The sequence below is a fragment of the Sphaerodactylus townsendi genome, linkage group LG04, assembly GCF_021028975.2.
Source record: "Sphaerodactylus townsendi isolate TG3544 linkage group LG04, MPM_Stown_v2.3, whole genome shotgun sequence".
NCBI lineage: Eukaryota > Metazoa > Chordata > Lepidosauria > Squamata > Sphaerodactylidae > Sphaerodactylus > Sphaerodactylus townsendi.
The window spans coordinates 110,914,333-110,932,809 of NC_059428.1; the positions used below are offsets into that span (position 1 = coordinate 110,914,333).

Sequence of the window (18,477 nt, forward strand, 5' to 3'; positions counted from 1 at the left end):
AATTAGACAAATGGAGGATATGTCTATCAACGGCTATTATCCGAGTTAAATTGGATGCTCAGATTCAGAGGCAGCTGCTTCTGAATATTGCTTGCTGGGGCAGGACATATAGATTAGGAAGTCTATCGTTCTCATGAGCTGCAGAAAGCAACTAGCCACAATGGAAGAAGAATATAAACCTTCGTTCTGATCCAAATGGGTTCGTCTTTGTGTGAAGCCTGCCTCCAACTGCCTATTCCATGGGCAGAAGAGCCCCTGAAACTGAGGAAGACTTCTTAGGCAAGAAGACTTCCTCAAGCCTAAGTAATGTCCTCCAAAATATACCAGACAGACAACTCAGAAGCAACTTCAGCTAAAAGACAGAGGGGATGTCCACACCATATCTCTATTGTGCCTGTTTCCACACATTGGAGCCCTACTTTCAGTTGCTCCACAGAAGACACATCTGACTTACCACTCTTCTAAAGTCCTCTCCTGCTTCATCAAACTTTCCCTGCTTAAGAAGCAGTTGTCCTCTTTGTAGCCTTGCCTAAAATACAGGAAACAGTTCCGTAACATGAGGGGTTCTTAATGTGACAAATACATTCAACAAATTTTTATCTTTAAAAGCACAGATTGTGTGTTTGTTTTTCATTCTTGCTTATATCCATTTATTCCAACCCTTCTTACCTTACGATTTTGCCAAGGCAAACAATCTTGAGATTAGGAGCACATCAATGCACATGCATGTACAGATCCACAAACAAAGCTCTTTTTTTTCTCTGTGAGCTTCCTCAAACTGTAGACTTGTAGAAATACCCAGGCTTGGATCTCACCTACATTTTGGGGATACGATTTTCACTGATCCTGTCCTCTTCCTGATCTATAAGCAACCTTGAGCCCCAAAGCAAGGTGGGACATACAGATTTTATTAAAATTAAATATAAATGTGCAGATTTTAGAAGAGTCAACTGACTTTTAATATTCTAATTATCTAGAAGAAGAGGAAGAGTTTGGATTCTCTCCTGTAAGGAAACTCAAAGGGGCTTACAAACTCCTTTCCCTTCCTCTCCCCACAACAAACATCTTTGAAAGAAGGTGATGCTGAGCAAGTTCTGAAGAACTGTGACTAGCCCAAGGTCACTCAGCAGGAATGTGTAGGAATGGGGAATCTGGTTCACCAGATAAGACTCAGAAGCTCAGGGGAAATGATCTTGGTCCTCTGGAGATCATTTATAATAGCGGGAGCTCCCAGGTACAACCTGGAGGATGGAAACCCTATCATATATAAGTTCAGAACTAGTCCAAATTCTGGTAATTCTTTAATTGTAAAAAAAAATTGTAAAAATTTTGACACAAGGAACCCAAAGTGAGAGAGGGGATTGGATTCTGAACTCCACAGACTTGAAAGAATGCATATTTCTCCCCATTCCCCCAACACACATCTTATTCCCTGGTTTGGATGCAGTAACAAGAAGGAAGTAAAAGAACAAAAGTGCTTCTTCCTCTGGCATCAACATAGCTGCACAAACAGAAGACACAGAATGGTCCATTTCATCTGCTTCTCCCTCCTCATTACAGCCATGAGACCTACGTGGCTACGTGTTCGCATTTGTCCCATACCCAAGAGAATAGTTTTTCCTGGGGTCAGAAAGGATTGAAAGGGTGGGAGAACTCCTGAAAACATGTGAGCATCAGCATCCTCCACTGACAGAACGTGTGACTCTGTTTGGAGGCAAGACTTAATAACAATTCATATGAAAACATCAACACACCGCTTGGTATAACATCGTCCAGGGGCTTGTAAAAGAATGCCTCCCCTATTAATAAGCCTCTTTGTACTGCACAGTTGCCAGAATTCTGCCTCACATTTAACCTCTCCAAGTTATGGGATAATAAAAGTTTGCCATTGGATTATAGCACTTAGCAAAAACTCCCATTTAAAAAGCAACAGAACACACACGCATGAAGTACCAAAGACACAAAGCCATTTTCATCAGCCCGAAGGAATCTTTAGAAAGCCTTACTTACCATTGTGAAATCCTGTTTTAACTCAACCACCTTGCTTAAGTCGCGAATGGCAGCTTTAGATTTGCCCATGGCCAAATATACTGTGGCTCTTCTGTAATAGGCAAAGTAGTTATCAGGGTCCCCTTCTGCAAGTGAAGAAGGAGCAATCAAAACAGTGCCTCGAGCCAGACAAATCTTTGGATACAGCTAAGCCAGCAATAAGCAGGAATAACAGTATTATTACCAGAATTTTTAAACAGCGTAACATCTACCTTTAATTAGTATTTTATATTAGTCGTACTTTACATAGCATGCATTTGCATGTATTAATGATAATTAACATTTTAAAAAACCCCAAACCCTGTACGTATCTTGCAATACTTCAGCTCCCAAGTTATATTTAAGGGCTTCAAAAAGTGGGCATCTAAGTGCATTCTAGCTGTGGAATAAAGTCAGACGCCCCAACCTGCTAAAGCTTTTTATCGCAAACTGTAGGCTTGTGATCCAGAAGGCTGTTTAAAACGTTGGCACTCGGAGGTTCTGTCTCCCGCATCTCTCATTTACAGAAGACCAAATAATCATCTTGCTAGAGGTCAGCAATGCAAAGTGCTTCTAAGTATGCCCAACAGCTCTACTCCCACCGCAAGCCCAATCCAGCTTTCGCTGATATCTGCTGGTCAGGACACGATAAGAGTTTTATGGAACTGTCTTCAGTCTTCGAGTCGTTGGCTGGTTATGGATTTCTCCTCAACCCAAGAGCCCAACAGGTCTCTCTGGGTGTTTGCATTCATAGCTGAAATAACTGGACCACCTTTTAATACAATTCTGGTGTGTAATTGCATTTTTATCCCATCATTTCTCCAAGGAGTTACAATCGTATACAGCACTCTTACCCCCCATCATTTTATCCTTACAACAACCCTGTGAGATATATTAGGGTGGAAGACAGACACAGACTAGCTCAAGGTCACTCACTGTGCTTCACAGCTGGGTGGAGATGAGGGCTTGGTTTTTCCCAACCTCCGCCCAGCACCCTTAACTACTGTACCACACTGGCTCTCAAGTTTTGTGTTTCAGTCACTCACTTTCAACCCCAAGTATGTCAGTAGACTACTTAGGTTTTTACACAAGGAATCCAACGGAAGAGATGCAACATTTCTATACACATCTACAACATGAGAGTTATGAGGGAGTGGGGGAATGCTGTCAAAGGAAATACAAATATTTACCAGACTTTCCAAAACGTATACTACTTTCCCCATTACAATACAACACAAAAACCTCACAGAAGTCAAAACCACAAGTAGAATAACCAACATAAATTCTTAACAGGAGGAGTCACAAAATTTGCAAGCAAAATCTCCAATGAAACACTTAACCACAGCTGAATATTTATTACCCTGAAAGGTCCTGTGTGTTGTGACAAACAGAATGCATTTTTAACCAATCTGGCAGGATTTTGTGGGAGGTAAATTACATAATGGAGGAGCTATAAGAGGGAAGGCAATGCACCATGCACCCAGTTCCCAACTATAAACCTGTAAACGTGAGAGGTATCAGAAACCATCTTTGCTGAAAATTGGGCTTTCTCTGCAATTGCGCAGAGGTACAGAATGCATTTGGTGCATGCTCAAAGGCGCTCATCTTTGACACACAATGACAAAAATAGACAATTTGCTTTATTGGAAAGGGAAGTTTCTAGATTTAGACAATGATTTTTGGGTTTAGTAACAGATCCCTTTTTTAAAAAATCTCTGCGACTTGTTCAGTTCCTGAAAAGTAGTTCTTCAAATTTCATTCATAGAAAACAAGGGCAAATATGAGACAAAACTGCCGATTTTAGGTTAGAAACATTCAGAATGGAAAAGAGCAGCAAAGACTAATCAGTCATGCTCCTTTCGATGTGGGCTTTGAGATTAGAGATGTTGGATCACAAGCAGCAGCATACACTCAGTCAACCCGATTATCTGTTCATGTCTGAAAAGAACCCAAACTTCTTATCACATACATAAAAACAGCTCAAGATTTAGAGCCCAAGTTCTTTTCTAGTGCACAAAATGGATGTGCTTATGTCTCAGCTCAGTAAATCGGAAGGATCAAGCTCAGCTTTAACAAATTGTAGCTAAGAACAATTCTGAAAATCATCACTGCATGTAGCGAAGGTTCAGAGATGGAAAAGCTTATCAGCAGCATTCCAGGAGCATCCTTATCAAAGGGCTAAACTGGGGTGGGAGAGAAGGAGTCACTGGAAGGGGAGATAGAAAATCTCAAAGTAGTAAAAACAAACATGTTGAACATTCATTACTTTTCTGATCTTGCTACTCTAAAGAAACCGAGCCTTCTTGGTACTCACTGGATTATGGTAGGCTATCTGCTTCCATCAAATTTACTCCCAGGGAAGTCAAAACCGCTTCCACACACAGCCTTTTCCCAACAGAGATAAAATCTCTGTATATGGTGTAAAAAAAGCAAGCAGCATCTGTTGCGAAAAGCATCCTTTTTCAAATGCTCAATTTTGGCCTTGCAAATAAATGCAAGCTTGTCATTTTATGTGTGTATTCCATGCCCCAAGAAACTTTCATAGGGGCATAGACAGATCCCCACATTTTTGAAGAAATGCATTTGCTCATATTAAAGCTGTATGTGTGTAAAGTGCCATCAAGTTGCATCTAATTTGCAGCAACCCAGTAGGGCTTTCAAGACAAGAGAGTAGCAGAGGTGGTTTGCCCACTGCCTTCTCCTGCTATTCCTTGGTTGCCTCTCATCCATACACTAACCAGGGCCCACTCAGCTGAACTTCTGAGATCTGACAAGATCAGATTAGCTTAGGTCAGAGAATGCTGAATGGAAAATATACTAATTGCTCCATTCACATAAAATGGTGACTGCGTATATTGGGAGGCCCATGCATAGAACATGTTCCCAATACATGTGGTTGGAGTGACAAAATCAAACACTCAGCTCATGTATTTTTTAGTCTTGAAAAGCCATACAATGGACTCCTTTTTTCCCCACCACACAAACAGGGAGCTGAATTAGGGTTGCTAGACATGACTTGGCAACTATTGGGGATCACCATAAATGACATCACAACATCACTTCTAGGGATCAGTCCACTCCAGGAATCACCAGAAACTCTATGGCAAAACCATAGCGATTCTGGCAATTCCTAGAAAGGAGTGACATCACTTCCAGATTTCCCTCAGAAAGTGACATTGCACTGCTTATTTTTACCCCCATCTCAATCTGAGCTGGGGCAGGCGATCCTCAAAACCCACTGGGGTTCAATTATTCTAAACTGGATCTATGAATGGGAGGAATTTGGAGTTCAGAACTTTCTTCCCCTTCCTTTGTGCCCTTTTGTTCCTGAGAGTTTGGGCGCTCTTCATGGGGCCTGTAGCAAGAGGTGAGAAATTGACCAAAATTGCTATCCCACCATTTGAGCTCTTGCTTTCTTCATTGAAAAGAGCACACAGGAGTGTGGGTAGTGATTTCTGATTTTTTCCCCTTTTCACCTCCTGAACTATTTTCCACTAAGATCCTAAAAGTTCCCTAACCCTTCAAAAGTTTCTGGAGAAGCCCCCAAAGAATTGGGAGAGATCAATTCCACACAATCCTTAAGTTCACAGTTCAAAGATCGAGTCCCAGGAGAATATCTCTGTGAGGCACAAGTGTTCTGCCCCCAAGTGAATCTGTTTTTGGTGCCTTGTACTTGGCTAGGACAGAGTGGGGGAGACACAAGCCAGGTTCAACAGTTCAACAATAGGTTTATTACTTAAAAGAATCAAGACCCTAACTCCTCCCTTGGGTCTATCTAAATCAGAGTACTTGATTGCCTTGAGCAGATTTTAAGCTGTAGGCTGTGTCTTCTCTTGGCTGCTTTCGAGAAAGTCTACTGTGTCTTGCTTCCTTTTAGTTCTTTCAGTCCTTGTCTGGTTCTATTTGCTGTTAACCTTAACTTGTGCTCTATGGACCACCATATACGTCACGAATATTCCAGTCTCCAGCTACCCTTGGCACCTCGCTCTGACTGACTGGCTGGAGCTGAAACAGGAGATTGCTGGATAAAGAGGGAAACTGCCTATTGAGAACTGTCTTAAAGGGACAGGGACTAACTAAAATATCCTCCCTTAGAAGACTTAACAATGAACTAAAACCATGCTAACTATGGGGAAACTGAATCTTAATGGGGAAATAACAAACGCCTCTGTAGGGGCATGACAACAAGTGTTATGCATGAAGCAACATGCAATGTATCAAGTGTCAAGGTTTGGTCTACAAAAGTTTCTCTTTTTCCTTCTCATATTGAAACCAACTGTAATCTTGAGCCTCCCAACACTGGCCTCTGACTTTGAACTTAGCCAGAGATATCTAAGAAGCATGATTAAACCATGATTAAATTTAAATTCTTCAGTAAATTCTGTATGTATGTCTGCTCAGAGTCAAGTCCTACTACATTCAATGGAGCTTACTCCCCAGGTAAGCATTGTATAAGACTGCAGTCTTAGTCATATCCTTCGAGATGATCCCAGATCATGATTGTCAACCTCCAGGTAAGGCCTGGAGTTCTCCTGGAATTGCAATTACATAGATCACTTGCCCTGGAGGAGGTTGGACTCAAGCATTACATCCTTCAACGCCATCCCCAACCATTACATTTCTTCAACACCATCCCCAAATCTCCTGGAATTTTCCAAACCAAGGCTGGCAATTCCGCTCTGGATTTTGGATGCTCAAAGCGGGGTGGAGGCCTAGGCTTGCATAAAGTAGCCCAGGATATTAATTGCTGTCCACAGCCAGTTTTGGCGAGACAAGGGAGAATATTTGTGATTCCCCAGGAGTCACACCTTATGAAAGACAAAATGTGCTATGAGACACCTGAACAGACCCTAGGTCACTTGCACCCTTTGGAGAAGGAAATGCATTCAAATTATGTTGCCAAAAAAACACAGTAGAAGAAGATGGGAAGGAAATTTGGGAGAAAAGTTCAGCAGTTTCAGGAAGAAACCTCAGCATATTGCGCCAAGACTTAAGACCTGTCCCCATCGGCCTCCTCTTTAGCAGAGTAGATTTTGTGAGGATCTGATGTAAAAGTTATGTGCCAGATACAAAAGGACAAACAAAAATCTTAACTCTGAACCAAATAGAGCAGCTGGATTCAAGTCCAAAAGTCTTTTAGACTAACAAGATTTTTGGGGTATAAGTTTTTGAGAGTCAAAGCCAAATCTTGACACTCAAAAGGTTATACCCCCCCCCCCCCAATCTTCTCTAATAACAGTTGCAATTAGACTTAAATCTAGCTGTTCTACAGCAGATCAGCATGGATATCCTCTGAAACTATCTATAAGGTGGCAATTACCAACCTATCAAAGGAATGTCAGTATGCATTTATATATTAAATGTGTCCAATAAAGTGGAATCTATTGACTATGATAAAAAAGACTCCCACAGGATACACAACTAAGACTGCATTGATAAATCACCAATCTGCTTTTACTCCCCAAACCTGAAAATGCTCACTGGGAATTAACATTACTGCCAAGAATACACTACTTTCATTTAACGAATGAACTCAAGGAATAACCACCACTGAGTGGAATGGGCAGAATGCAATGTACGCAGTCCTAACCACTAGTAGGTATGAGAAACCCAAGTCTTTGTTATTATGGACTCTTCAGGGCACAGGGCATTTTGTATCATCAGTCTTTGTTACAAGAAGTTCACATAACAATCTCCATTTCAACACTGAGGAAGAAAGACAAAAAAATAACTGGGAGTGAGTTTAGGCAGCCAATGAGGAGCAGTGGTTTATAGCCCTGGACTAAAACTGAGGAGACCCATGTTCAAATTACTACTCTTCATGACGCTTATTAGGTGATCCTGGGACAGTCATTATCTCACAGCCCAACTCACAGGGCTGTTGTAAGAATAAAATGGAAGAGGGAAGCACTAGGCACACTGTCCTGAGCTCCCAGGAGAACGGGTGTGATAAACACACTCCACAATGAAATGAAACAATAATGTGTTGCAACTGGAAAGGAGAAAACTGTGAGTAGGGTTACACAATTAGTATAATGCCCTGCTCACCAAAGGCTAACCCCAGTGTCCCAGAACTTAAAGAAAAAACAGAACAAAGAACATGAATAGAAGTCCAGTGGCCCATCTCTGTGGGTGACAGAAGCTGCTGTAGAACAAATACCCACCCACCCAAAACCCTCACATTTTGTTAGTGATCTTTAGATACAGACCTAGGGCAGCATGGAAATGAGACAAAGCATCTGCCAGTTGTCCAGCAGCTAACAGCTTCTTTCCCATTTCGAGCTGCTTTTCTACTTCTGCGTTTATTCCACATTCTGCTCCTGAAGGAAGAAAACAAAAATGACAATCAGCAGCTGAACTGTGTCTTCATTTGAATTTCTTTCAAGCTGACATCATGAAGTTATGAGGTATGAGGAAGGGGAGAGAATTGAATTGCCAGCCCACTCTGTTGGACCTGTAGCTGAGAATGACATCTCCCACCCCAAATAACCATTCAGGAAACTACCTTAAGTACGAAGTAGCTCAGAGAAATGAGCCCTTGGCAAGATACACAGAGCAAGAACCAAAGGGCTCTTGATCTGTGCTCCCACCAGCTGAAAGCCAGCATGAGGGGAATCATCTGAAAAAACACACAGGCTGACCACAAGGGAAGAAGAGTGGGAGATTCTCAGTTGTTGACTGACCCTGGAGACTATATGAGAGTGTGAGGAGGTAGGAGGATCAGATCCAGTGAAAGAACAATGTATCAGGTTGACTCCCTGTAATTTACAGCATTTTTTCCACTTAAATGTTAGATTTTGGGGTATTTTTGGTAGGTTGCTTCAGATCCCCAATAGATAGAAAAGAAGGACAAAATACCTAAATAAGAAATTATGGGGCAGGGGGAACAGAAGAGTTAAATCTTCTCTGGTGAGCTACCTTCCCCAAAAAAGTTAATGAAAAGCTGGAAATAGAGTTTCTAAAGCCCCCCTCCCCACCTTTTGAACTATGATTCAAACTGGTTTTGTGCATACAAATGATGAACTTTTAAATATTCAGCTTTATTACATAAATATTTCTGCATCCAGAATCTCTTGAGGAATTATTGAAAAGAGGATGATTCCTGATCCTGTGATTGATACCACTTCTTTACAGCTAATGTGCTACTTTTGTAGCCTTGTTTGTCATTGTATTAAACTTGCTATTTCACTCTACGAAGCTACTCCAGCTCTACATGAAAGTAGGTACTCCTATAGCAATAATTAAGAGTAAAATAAATTTATGAATATTTTCATTTTTTTAAAAATGATGTCAATATCTTGTTCAGCCTGACATTAGAAGATATTTCTCATAAGCCTCTCGATAATCCATACAGATAATGTGTAGGCATGAAGCACTTTGTGGGAAACAAATGCATAATTCAGGGATAATCATTGTGACGCTCACAGAGAGCTACATTTGCAATTCTCATCAACTGGAACAGTCACAGAACTACTGTATGTTCTAACACCAAGCACCTACAACCAATAATATAAAACTTTTAAAATTACCAGAAAACTTCTGAGAATGTAGGGTTATATTTCCACACTGCTGGGAATTTTATATTAGAGAGTTGCCAGGCAGTACCAGCAGGAAGGCTGTGGGCAGGGATATGTAGTGGGCTCTGACACTAGCTGATTTGTCCTGTCACTTTTGGTTTAAAAAAACAAAAACAAAACTGAAAGTGACATATGTAGATCAAGGAACTCCAGAAACTTCATAGTAAAACTACAGAGTTTCCAGTGATTTCTATACAGCCACATTTTGTCATTCTCCCCGGCCCTTTTGTTTACTGACGTGACATAACACCACTGCCAGTGTTGCTTTAAAAAAAAAATCCTCCTTAACCTCTCTGATTGGCTGAGGAGGATCCCCCCAACTGGGGAGCCCGACAGACCTGTTCTATGGGTTAGCACTCAAAAGTGGTAAGCTCTATGCCACCACCTCAATCAGGTGTATGTACTGAGTCAGACCCCTTCCGCACATGCAGAATAATGCACTTTCAATCCACTTTCGCAATTGTTTGCAAGTGGATTTTGCTATTCCGCACAGTAAAATCCAGCTGCAAAGTGCATTGAAAGTGGATTCAGTGCATTATTCTGCATGTGCGGAAAGGCCCTCAGCCTTGTGTATGGAACCCTACATCTCCACAATTTCAATACCGTGGACAAGTTGTTACATTTAAAAATTTACATTTTATATTGGGCCCATAGTAATTATAAAATTATTTCAATTTCTAAAGTGATTACTCACTTTCCCGGAACATGGGATAGGTGACACATTGAAGACCGATGTTCAAAAGAGCTACAGGTGGCATGTCAAGGATCCACATGTGGCTCCAGATTCACTGCATATCATTGGAATGACTGATGAAAACTGAAACAGGTTGGGAAGGAACAAAAGGAACTGCTACCAATCACTGAACAAATGTTTGTGGAACGAATTCTCAATCTATTACTTTCTGGCATTGCCAAGAATGCTTCTTAGTAATAGATTGCTGATGTTTGACCCTTTCATACGCTATCCTCTGTATGAATGAGGTGGACTATTGTAAACTTCACACAGAATGTAACTGTAAAACAGTTCAGCTCCTTAGTTAGCAGGCTACCCTGAGGCCTATAACTCTGCAGACTTAGGAAAATAACTTTTGGAAGCAAAAAGAACTCCACTCTTATTTCATATTTTAACCACATCTTATTCCTAATCATCACTCCTTTCTATTCAGAACAATTTCTTGAATGCATATTTAGTAAACATTACACTGTAGTTAAAAGTTTTTCTTCTCAAGCACCATCATTCTTAAACCCACACTTCATTCAGAGAGCAATGGTTGTAGCTGCTAATTTATTTATTTGGTTTCTGGTTTAACTTTCGTGCAATGTTCATATTCACTACATATATTTAGACCTGATTCACTTTACTTAAAGCCAGTTCACTCACACCTTTGTGTATTTAGAAAATTGATGTCTCCTGTTGAGAAACTGCCAAAAGCAGCTCACAACACAACAATTACAAACCCACAAACTCAAGTAAAGTTAACCTAGCCAGCAACAGAACTTCCAGCATAGCAGCCATAAAACCAACAGTACATCAGCCGCTACCCCTCAAAAAACAAAAAGCACAACATAAATGAATATCAAAAAAGGTAGAACCAGCACCCAAAAGGCAGGGTCCATAGACAATATCAAGTCATGAATTAAAAAGTGGGATAAAATTCAAAGGTCTGGGTGAACGAGACTACTTGGATATGGTGCCTACATGAACAGAGCAAATGTCAGGCCAACCTCCAGAGAGAGAGAGAGAGCATACAAAAATTGGGTTAACCACTTCAAAAGTCTTCTAGTTGCTGTCTGATTGACCTCTTTGGAGAGCAGAGTTTGAGACAAAGTTTATAATAGGTATCTGCTGCTTGAATCAGTTGGTGACTTTGTACATGTAAGTAAACCACCAAGATCAAATGCGGTAGACAGAATTTGAATATCACTTCACATCAGCTGCACAACACACTGGAGTCACCCACAGAACCGTGAATTATCCAAGGCTGGTTCAAACATTAATTTTGTCATTTGTCTGCTGCAACACTAGCCATGATAGGCATATGGGAATGGGTCATCACAGATGTGAAACACCACAGAGAGAAATTTCATGTCACCTCAGACAGAATGTTTTTCAGTTGGTTTGTTCACATATTAAGCTGCCAGTCACCACTTCTATCATAGTTAACTACTGACAATTTAAATGGCATACAGTAAAAATTTACCTATCAGACACTCATGGTGAATGGGGGCTATTGATTAATAAAATCTGTTGAATATTTGGTTTATTGCTCTGCCCTGCCCTGTACCCAGAGAAATTTGCAGGAACTACCCCACTGGGAACACCAGGACAGTAGCTCCCTTGCCTGGTGGGATTCCCGCCCACACCCCCACGGCACAGAGTTGTCCTATGCAGCAAGCAAACAAGTAGGTAAGCTTCATGGGAGCCCTCTGAGAAAACTGGCTCACAAATGGTCAGGGCCGGCTGAACTGGAAAAGGAGGCACTTGAGGGGGCATCAGATGGCAGAGCAGGCTATCAGAAGCCCAGCAATAGCCAGAGACATCAGGCTGACTGGCTGAAGAAGCTGGAATGTTGCACATGTGTGCCCAAAGATGGAGAGATACGGTGACCAAGGAGGAGAAGCTAAACAGGAGTAACTGGCCCTCTGGCCAGTGCTGGTTAACTGAGCATTCTGGTTAATCAAGTGCTGAATAAAATGTATTTTATATACGCATATGTGAATCAAGTCTCAGCCTCCAGAAACAGATAAAATACAACCACTTCCTACATAGCTACAATATTCTCTAGATGACCACTGGCCATTCACTACTACTCAGCCTAGCAAGACAGATAAAATGGCAGCGAGCCTAGGCATGTGCCCTGCTGTGAGCTCCCTAGGAAGTGAGATAAACATCCAACATTTTCATCTTTTTTGTTGAATTAATACGCAAAACACAAAATAATCCCAAATGTCTTGTCGAAGGCTTTATAATCCCAAATGTCTTTACATGCCATTAAAATGGGCATATCATTCTCCTAGTGATGATGGGTATCAGGACATTTCATAATTTTTATTTTCTAAAAGTGAAAAACTTTTGAGTTCAATCTCTCAGATAGTAAAATAGCCAGAGGCGATATATATAATTAATTTGAGTTGGAACCCTCAAGCATGTGGTTTGCTTTTAACAGGGTCATCAATGCTAACAAGAATTACTTCACTATCCTTTCTAGCAAGTTATATTTAAAAAGCAAGGACAGCATGTGAAAAACAATGTGTGTATATGGCATTAGGTTTCTTGCACTGACTTCCGAATCAAAATTGCCATTTTCAGGCCAAAATAACTTTTCCTTCTAAATGTTCAACCAATTCACTGAGCTCTGAAAGCCAATATGGTGATTTTCTTCCCCATTTCACGCATCATCAGGGACAATAAAAACTGGAGGTCAAATTACATTATATCAGTGCAATCTCTTCTTACTTCATGCGTGCCCTCAAAAATATGAAGTGAGGTTATGTGGGTGTTATTAAGAAAAAAACTAAAAGCAAAGCTACACAAGTGTTTATGAAGACTATACAAGACTATTGCTTGTGATGAGGGAGTTATAAGAGCTATACCTTTCTCCTGCAAAACTTGAGTATTTTACACAGCTAGAAATGACACTGTGTGTCTCAAAAGACAAAATTTAAAACTAGTTTTACACAAACACCTGTTAAACATACAGCCAATGCACATTCAGAATAATCACTGGATGCAGCTCTGTTGGAACTGTACCACTTTAGAACAGTGTTGGAGGACTGCAAGTTTACACTCTACAGTGTGCATATAAGTGGTCACAAGTGTACTTTTGTGCGTACAAAACCAGCAAAATAGGGAAGATGATTCTTACCTAGCCCTCTCCCTCATAACAAATTCACTGTATGTAGCTTACGTGGACTAACATTCTAAATGTGCTGCTCTGCCAATTTACAATCTGAAGCGGCACAGTCCCAACCGGGCCCTTCCAAATGATGATTTTGAACATATAAAGTCAGCCGTTATGTCTTGGAAGCAGTGCCATTTATTTGAGCCAAACATATCCCACATTAATTGTATATGCAGTGCAATGCTAAATGTGTATACTAAAAAAAAAGTCTCACTAAATTCAGTGGGACTTATTTATTGGTAAGTGCATTTGGGATTACAGCTTTTGGGTCATAGCGAAGTGACTGTACTAAACTCAGTTCTCTCCCTATCACTAAAGACAAGGTTCTCCCATGTGGCCACTATGAGCCAAGAAGAAAGAAGAGTGTAATTAAAAAAAAAAGATATAGTGTGCCACTGCAACCTCAAACATTAGTATCAATATATACCATTATATTAACTTATCAAATAATTATAATAACTTATCTCATAATGACATGTGATCCCCATCTGCAGATACCTAAATCCACAGATTGGGACCACACTGATACTAAACAAATTTTCCTGCAAACTTTGGGTACTTCCCAGATTTGCCAAAAAAATGTTTTTTTAAACCACATTGGACATTTATATTGCCGCCCCCCCCCTATAAAAATAGTGATTCTGCTCATGTGCAAAAAACGCACTAACTTGTTGAACTGGCAACAGCCAGGGCATCCACTCTGGGCCTGCCCACCATGTCAGAGGATACTGGGAGCCGTTCCAAGCTCGGCTGCCATGGTAGCGGATGCTGGGAGCAGCTCTTTGCTTAGCCACGGCAAATGCTGGAAGAGGCTCCAGGCTCAGATGCAGCAGACACCAGGAAAAGTTCTGGGCCTGGCCACTGAAGTGGAGAACTCTGGGATCTGCTCCAAGCTTGGCAGCAGTTAGAATGCCTGGAATCAGCTCTGCACCTAGAGCAGCTTCCAGTGCCCTCTGCCAAGGCAGCCAGGACCAAGGTGGAGCTTAAGGTGGATGGTGGAACCTGCCTGGTGCTGTGATGAAATGGATAGAAATGGGATTCCCCCTCCCCCATTACCGCTGGCCCCCCACTTGTGACATTCTAATATGAACCATGCCTCCAAAGTGCAAAGTCCTATATCCTAAACAACTCATATATAGTCCTATATCCTAAGCAACAAACAAGTTGGAATGTTTTCATTTTAAAAATGCACACCCCGCCTCTTTGTCTTTATCAGGACTACTAAAGCAATAAGCACATTTATAACATAATAAAAACACATCATTCAAAGCAAAGCTAAAATGATCTACAAAAACATAAAACAACAATTAAAACACTGGTCAGGAACGAGGGTCACTGAGGACATGCCAGTTGAAAAAATCTTTACCCACTGGTGGGAAACAACAACAGAAGAGGACAGATTAATCTTCCTGGGGAAAGAGTTCCAAAGTTCTGGTGCCGTGACTGAGAAGGCCTCCTCTCAGACCTCAACCCGTTTAACTTCAGAAGCCAGGGATACCCAAAGCAAAACTTCTGAAGATGCTGTGTGATGCACCAACACTATTGGACATTATCACATAACCTTGGTCACCCACATGACTAAAAAGGGAAGAGAAAGAGCAGTGGACTGCCATGCTTGGATTGATGTACAGTTTAAATAAGCTACAGTTCAGGGCCTCATTAGTGGGAACTAAAATATTCAAAGTTACTAAATTCCCATTTTAATTAATTGATTGATTGATTTGATTTCACTGGTTCACTGCTCTTCCCTAATAAGTCCATGGTGGTTCACATCAATTAACCTATACATAGAACAGCAATAAATAATTTTAAAACTTCCGTACAAAAATATTGTTTAAATCTAAAAATATATCAGAGATGACTCTCATAAGATCTCATATTAACATGTTAACGTTACATAACTAACATATCAACATTTTGGTCTATGGGGTCCCTTAAATTTGACACAGTTTAGAGGCTCCACATCTCATAATCTGGGCCTAGGGAACTAACTGCACTACCACAGAGACCAGAGCATTGCTGCACTTGCAGGTGCTGTTATTTACTCCATGTGCGATCTCCCAGTTCACACATTACATTTGCCAATGTACTCGGAGAGCTCAAGGCTGACCACATTCATGAAAACCTGACAGTGAGAATCAGCCTCCGTTGCACCACCTCTCCCACTAACAAGAGTTACTTTTCTATATCACAGGGTAATAATGGTGATAATTCAAATCTCTACTACAGAATAAAAAGGGCAATAGCTAGAATGCCTCGATTTCTTTTCCCAACTGCACATATCACTTTATACACAGACACACCTAGTAAATACACCACAGCCACCTGAAGCAGGCCAACATTATTATTTTCACATTGCATCCAGGGAGAATGTCCAGCCTGGAGGTTTGGAGGAGGGTTTGGGGAGCGCTCTCTAAAGCTGTTCAGGGATGTGCAGACGTATAATGTCGGCGTGTCTAAGCAGGATCGATCCTTGGAAGGGAAGACTCTGCAGAGGGAGGCAATGGCAAAGGACCTCTCCTTTTCACTTGCTTTGACAGCCCCTTCCCGGACTTCACAGCACGCACGAAAAGCCACCCAGAGCGAGGCCGGCAAAGAGGAAAGGGGACAACGTGTGAGCTGGAACGCGCCCAGTTCACAACACCACCCCAGCAGTCCTTCTCCAGCGACTGATAAACATACTTCTGGCACACGTTAAAAGTCTCTTCTGCCAGGGGGGCAGGGCAGAGCGTGAAAGAGGAGCTCCTTCGAACTCCCCAAACTTTCCCAACTTTTCTATCCTCTGGCTCTGCGCATATTCTGAATTGACACTGTGCTAAACCCCCGTCCCCCTAGGAGCAACCTCTGCTTCCCCCCATTTTGGCTGTCCTACTCTGCCTAGCCTCTTGGAGTGAAGATCCTACAAAACCAGCTCCAGATGCCAACTCGCCGGGAAGCGGAAACGTGCCTTGCAATCGCACGCCCACCAAAGAGAGGTGGCACTTCCCCACACGCTCCTCGCACTTCCCCGGACAGCAGATGCCAGGGCTGGTGCCCACCTCATGCCCTTCTGCTTCCTCACCCTCGTAGTGGAGATCCCAAAGCGCCCACAGCAAGGGCAGCGCGGAGCCCAGCTTGTTCACCCACACGCGAGGAGACACCATGACCGCCGCCCGCCCCGCGAAAGAGTTCGGCTCCGAACTCTGCAACTCTCAACATTCTAAACCTGGTTCCCTGGGGTGGGTCGTGGGAGCCGCTGATTGGCTGCTCCGCCACCCCATCCCGCCCCCGGCTAGGCCAACGTGGAGAGCAGGAGAAGCGACTGTCAAGAAGAGTCTCCGCCTCCTCCTGGAGAATGCGCGTGAAGGGAAAAGGAAGCCGGAGCCCACAATATGGTGCCCTCACTTTGCCAAAACAGGGAGCTCCCAAAAGTACGGTCGAGGGGTGTCGTTTCAGAAGAGGGAAAACAAAGACGAGCATATCTGTTTTTCCCTCCAAGAAAGGGGAAACACTGGAGCTATTAAAGTGAATTTTTGGAGGGAGTTCAAAGAGTTGGCATGGATTAACATGGTCAAGAGAAATGTTTCCTTTAATTAGATAAACTCTTTTCCATGGATCAGGATCCACAAAGCAACTTCATAGTAATACAAAAAGCAAAGGATAATTAAATGACAGCAAAAAAACAAAAGCAAAAGTCCAGAGTAAAAGCAGCAATATAAGCAGCAATAAAACTCCAGAATTGTCAGAGGCAACCTAATTTACAATATGCAATTCTTCTTCTTCATCATCCGTTTAGTAACATCTAAATAGTTTTTAAAGAGATAGGTGTGTGACAATATCTGATTTTTTGCTGTGCAAGCTGTACTCTGGACAAGACGCCACTGGTGGGACAGAATATGGAGAAACAGAACGGTTTTCAATTGGCAAAGATGCCAGGCAAGGATGTATTTTATTTCTTCAATCTGTATGTAGATCATATCATAAGAAAAGCTGGACTGAAGTTAGATGAAGGTGGAGTGAAAACTGCAGGGAGGAACATTAACAATTTGAGATAAGCGGATGAGACTACATTAGTGACAGAAAATAGCAAGGACTTGAAAAACTACTGATGAAGTTTAAAGGAGAAAGTGCCAAAGCAGGACTACAGCTGAACTTCAATAAGATGAAAGTAATGATTATTATTGAAGAATTGCACAACTTTACGACAAATGATGAAGAAATGGAAATTGTTCAAGTTTTTTCTGGTCCTTGGCTCCATCATCAGTTCAAAGGGACACTGAAACCAAGAAATCAGAAGCAGATTGGAAAGAGCAGCCATGATGAAGGTAGAAAAGATCTTAAATGTAAGGATGGGCAAGGCAATACAATGTTTTTGAGGTCATTAATTCATAGGGTCACCATAACTCAGGAGTGACTTGATGGCACTTTGCCCACTCACCTTCCTAGCTGGAAACCTCACATCCCTCCCCGAATAGTTCTTATTGTCCTATGCTTAGATTGTAAATACAAAGGCAACAGTGAATCAGGGGATTTCAAAAGCATGTACTTAAAATGTTTAGGTAAAACGATCCTCATTTAAGTTGATTCTTATTTTATGTTGTTCATGTAAGAGTATTTTAACAATAAGAATTTTCATTGCCCTTTCCTTGAAAGTGGAAGCCAAACACAGGTCGATTCAGCATGGTCCAAATGTCCCAGGTTAAGCAAAGGAAATATCTTGGTTTTGTCAAGAAGTTCACATGATTCCCAGTCTTAAGGTGGGCTTGTCCCACAATATTTCCTTTATCCCTTTTTTCCCCCAAAAATCACTAAAATCGTGATCTGTTCCCCAAATCCCATGTTGAACTAGCTTCTGTGAGAACACCCCAGGAGCAAAACTGGTTTATTTTTTCTGCCCTGGGAAGTTTCATCTCTGCTGATCCGCTGAGCAGTGTGGCAGCCTGCCCTTCCTCAAACGTTCTCCCAAGCATTTTTTCTGTTCATGGTATCGA

At 41.7% G+C, this 18,477-nt stretch overlaps 1 protein-coding gene across 3 annotated transcripts in view; it reads right to left on the reverse strand.

Moving 5' to 3' along the window:
- Nucleotides 1-16,726, reverse strand: part of DNAJC3 (DnaJ heat shock protein family (Hsp40) member C3) — a 57,600-nt gene extending 40,874 nt beyond the window's left edge. The window contains exons 1-4 of one of the 3 annotated variants that reach the window (XM_048494998.1): nucleotides 16,569-16,726; nucleotides 8,238-8,348; nucleotides 2,011-2,135; nucleotides 455-529 (exon numbers count right to left, since the gene is read on the reverse strand). In XM_048494998.1, the coding sequence (XP_048350955.1) occupies nucleotides 455-529; nucleotides 2,011-2,135; nucleotides 8,238-8,348; nucleotides 16,569-16,650 (393 nt within the window). In that variant the 5' untranslated portion in view covers nucleotides 16,651-16,726. Of the gene's footprint in view, nucleotides 1-454; nucleotides 530-2,010; nucleotides 2,136-8,237; nucleotides 8,349-10,299; nucleotides 10,424-16,545 lie in introns of those variants that run through there. The other 2 variants (XM_048495000.1, XM_048494999.1) reach the window with 2 other exon arrangements.
- Between the last annotated feature and the right edge of the window lie 1,751 nt (nucleotides 16,727-18,477).